The sequence below is a fragment of the Notothenia coriiceps genome, unplaced genomic scaffold (assembly GCF_000735185.1).
Source record: "Notothenia coriiceps isolate Sejong01 unplaced genomic scaffold, NC01 NC01_scaffold00025972, whole genome shotgun sequence".
Classification (NCBI taxonomy): Eukaryota; Metazoa; Chordata; class Actinopteri; order Perciformes; family Nototheniidae; genus Notothenia; species Notothenia coriiceps.
The window spans coordinates 16,520-20,821 of NW_011358673.1; the positions used below are offsets into that span (position 1 = coordinate 16,520).

A 4,302-nucleotide genomic window follows, 5' to 3' on the forward strand; every position below is an offset into this window, starting at 1 on the left:
TGAAATGGGGAATTGAAATTACTGGCCAAAAGTTGTACACCAAACCAACTGAGACCCGTCTGTCCGCTGCATCTACGCACTGTACACCACACACACCTACACACTGTACCACACACACCTACAGCTCCTAAAGCATAATCAGGCTAAGCCGTTGTGTATTTTATTATGTGAAGCACTAAATGGTCTTAGAAAGATATCGACTCTTTGTTTGTAGATATCTACTAAACTAAAGCAAATAGGCCTAAAGAGAGTACGCCTGTTATACTGAGTGATATATATTTTACACACTGCTCTGCTTTCTGCACGGACCTCACAGCTGTTCTCACTGTAAACATCGCGTCGCGATAAAAGCAGTTACTAAAATAATATCCAGGGGATGCATGGAGAGCTGTCATTGGCTGAGATAAGTCCTGCCGTGCGTCACGCCTCCACCGTTCCCGGAAATGCATCCGTGGAGGAGCCGTGGAGGACCCATCAGTGTCTCCTCCTCGGTTATAGCCTCCAAGACGCTCAATGCTCGGTCCTCGAAGTGCATTTAGAGAAATGAGATGTCCTTCAACATGGCGCGCTGAAATTCATTTCCGGGTCACTACCGGAGGACCGAGGAGTCGAGGAGGGGAAATTTGAGTATTGAGAAACCTCTATGGTGTGCGTCTGCTGCTGTGGGGAAACTATGGAAACTACAGTTTTCTATACAACGGACTACAACATGGATGTTTAATAAGAACGACGGACTCATCTAGAGACTCTGCACCGTGCTCTGATGCTGTTGCTTTATGCTTTATGAACAACAGAGAAACATATTCTTCATGACCAAAATTGGAATTGAAATAAAAAATGAAAGTGAAACTTATGTTCGTCACCCTCTCCCTCCGGTCCACATTAATACAAATGATCCCAATACGTATGATTGTATGAAAATATCTTAAAATCAATACAAAGGTATTTATTATAAACATTAGTCCTTAACATCTATCACTGTGTATATCACCATTCAAACATCTTTTAAAAGTTGAACAAACCCCACACAGCTCAGTGAAATGTTGACTTTATTTGATCATTTCAGTAAAAACTAACGTTCATATTTCTCTTTTTGATTATAATACTGATGAACGTTCAAAACAAAGCACTTTGGCAACTTACCACATATGTTTTAAAATGCTTAATAAGCACCTTAACTTTCATGATATAACTTCTCCGTCATAATCGTTTGTGTGACGGCAAATGCTGCGGCTGCAAGGCATTGTGGGGCAGCATTTTCTCCTCTCCTTTCGGTTAGGGAGGTCCAGTGGTTCCTAAGCTAAAGGAGGTTATAAAGGAAGTTTGAAACCTCCTTTCCTATCATCTAGAGAATTCGAACGGCACTTATCATGGCTGCCACTGAGGGACTTCCGGGACATTTCACTCCGTTAGGAAGGTTCCTAAGCTAAATGGACTATTCGAACGCAACCATGGTATAAAAGTGGTCAGAAACGTGCTTTATTTTTAAAAGTCTTCTTGATACTGCTCAACAATATGAAAGATAGAAATGTAACTTACCTAGAATTTAGATTTTAATAATACAAACTCACAGCAATATCAAAGTACAATGGTCACTATCAAACATGTGATACAAGAACTGAATCAGCACTTTTCTTTCTTATTCATTTTATGTCACTATATTTCACTTGTTATTGTATAGCAAATATTACAGTTATTGAAGGGTTCATTTATTGCTGTTAAGTGCTGCAGTATTCAAAGTGGGCTGTTTATGTGATATGAAAAAGTAATATTACCAATGAAGATGTATAATTTCCAGAAGTTTCATGCATTCATTTACCTAAGGTAAAATAAGTCAACTTGTGTTAGCATCTCCTCATTTCATTTGTATTATGCCTATTTAAAAAAAAAAGAGTGACGATGCTAGAAAAAGGACTAAATAGCCTATAAAGTGCTTTATCAGCGCTGTCTGCTGAGAGTAGGAGATGCAAAGTATATAACTATATATAGTATCAGAATTTGTACACATTTATAATTAACTCTCCAACTCTAATTTCACTCAGGGTTCGAGATCTGATGCGCTCAGGGGTCATAAAGCCGTCACAGAAACCCATCTGGTTTGATGTATACGATGCGTTTCCACCCAAGAAGGAGCCCCTCTACGTGAAGCCACACACCAGAACCACCAAGAAGCAGGACCCAGTGCCGGAAATCCTGTACAGAGAGGATGAAATCAGAGCGTAAGTCACGTCCTCTCAGTAGAGACAAAAGCCACAAAGCTTCCATAACACCGACATGCTGTTTTTGTTAATGTTGGGAAAAGAAAACGTCAATCAGTGTTGTTTTTTATCAGAGAGTCACTGATGTTCTATATAAAAAATAAAAAAACACATTTACTTAATGAATAAAGGTCGCTTAAGGTCATACCTGCTTTTATGTCAGCATTAATGCCTTTGTGTGTTTTTGTCTTTCAGGAAGTTCTTTGAGCAATATGGGACGGGTTATCGATCCTTTTTGCTTCACAAGCCAGACTTTGTTTCTACGTGTCAGAGGTAGGTTTTTCCTTCTTCTTAATACCGCAATTATCCTGTAGCAGGAAAGTAACTGTCAGGTTGGAAAAGGTGTTTCAAATGTTAAGTGTGATCGAAGTCCTCTGGTTGTTTATGTTTTTATGTAATGCCAGAATCTAGTTATTTGATTAATTATTAAGTGTAAGGTGGAAGAAATGAATGAGTAACATAAAAAAGATGACTGCTTGCTACACAATAACCACATTTCATTCCATGCCTGTGTTATGAAGTGTTTGTATTTCTCTCACGCAGGTTCGTAGACAAGTACATGGAGCTGAAGAGCCGCGATGAGCTGAGTGAGGCCGCTCTGTTTGAGGAGACCGGGAAGGCATTGCTCGCAGAGGGCATCACGCTGAAAAGGAGAGGAGCTCCCCCTGTAAGACTCCTTGCTTCAAGTTTAAATACTAACTAATTGTGTTTTCACACTTGACGAAAGCAAATTTTGGCCCTGCGTTTGTGAGTATGTAGTAATAGTATGATAAGGGTCCCCCCCCACCCACCCTGCAGCCACCTAAACTCAATGAATTATAACCTCATCCTTCAAGGGAAAAGAATAAAGCCTTTGAACCATTGGAAGGACAGTAGACATCTTGTCTGATACTGGAGTTGATAAATAATGTTATGGTTAAATGTTATTGTTCAAACAATTATCCAATCAGAATGTTACACTGTGCCATGCTGAGCTGCTTTTGAGCAAGACCCCAGTCCCCTACACTGCTGTGTAGAATAGCTAACCCTAATACGAGGATGGGTACCTAATACTTCATTTGCATGAATGCAGCGCCAGATGAGCACATGCTTATAGTTCTCTCTTTGTCCTGCAGGTGTCAGCAGAGTCCAGGGAGTCCAGGCTAACAGATGTGTCAGCGGAGCAGCAGGTGGTCGGTGCTGGCAGCGAGGAGACAACAGATGCCACACATACACAATAGACCTCAGCACAAATGATGTTTGACTCTGAGAAGCTGTAGCTCTGGTTCTGCTGCCCCTCTGAAAGGGATGTTCATCTGTGGAAACGGCCGTAGAGCGGCTGTGGGTGTCAGCTTCATGTTTCCTGAACTAAGAAGTCGCTCTCTCCACAGGGCACTGCGCCACCAGCTGGGGGTCCTTATTTTAAGATCAACGGGTCTTTAAATCTTGACTGTACATTGTCGTTATGTTAGTTTATATATTTATGTTTAATCATGTAACTGTGGAAATGAAAGATACAATTAAAGTTACTTGGTTAACAAGTAGGAGTCGCTCTTTCACTTCCTTAAGCTTTGAAAGGTTAAAAGAATGCATGGATTTAATGTTTTTAATATATGTAATAAAGATCATAATCTACATTAGACATATAATACATCAAGTAAAAGTGGCTGATGTAGGTCAAAAGTTTAAAATGCTTGGAAGACTGATTTTTTTTATGTTAGCATATATTATTATTGTATTTTTAAAACAATGTCACAGTGTTGATCTGTGATCTAATACAGTCTCAATCTAGGATCTGAGGAAGCAACACTTTTCACTCGTTATTATTTCTCCCCTTTTATCAGTCATAGCACAGTTACATCTGGTTGATCATGTTTAGTCTTCATAATCTTTGTCCACACTTTTGCTACCACTTCTAAAATCCTTTTTGAAAAAATGCTAGATATTGCAAATGTCTGTGAGGCACAAAGACTGACAAGAGAGGAAGACAGTCATTTGAGGTGTATAAAAGATTGCAATAATTTGCACAGATTTTCTTTTATCTTTAACATGTTTAGACATACAG

General features: G+C 39.5%; 1 protein-coding gene across 1 annotated transcript; it reads left to right on the forward strand.

The window, feature by feature from the left end:
• The first annotated feature begins 1,430 nt into the window (after positions 1–1,430).
• Positions 1,431–3,781, forward strand: mrps23 (mitochondrial ribosomal protein S23). The gene is made up of 5 exons (XM_010783890.1): positions 1,431–1,454; positions 1,990–2,219; positions 2,454–2,531; positions 2,802–2,925; positions 3,374–3,781. The coding sequence occupies exons 1-5, from the start codon at positions 1,431–1,433 to the stop codon at positions 3,476–3,478; spliced, it is 561 nt and encodes a 186-aa protein (XP_010782192.1). The 3' UTR covers positions 3,479–3,781.
• Positions 3,782–4,302: the final 521 nt, after the last annotated feature.

What these genes read in the sequence shown, in the direction of transcription:
- mrps23 (XM_010783890.1), top strand. Translation starts at nt 1,431, where the DNA reads ATGGACTATTCGAACGCAACCATG. An exon ending in ACTATTCGAACGCAACCATG is followed by an intron (nt 1,455 to 1,989) that starts GTATAAAAGTGG and finishes AACTATATATAG; the next exon opens with TATCAGAATTTGTACACATT. An exon ending in AGAGAGGATGAAATCAGAGC is followed by an intron (nt 2,220 to 2,453) that starts GTAAGTCACGTC and finishes TTTGTCTTTCAG; the next exon opens with GAAGTTCTTTGAGCAATATG.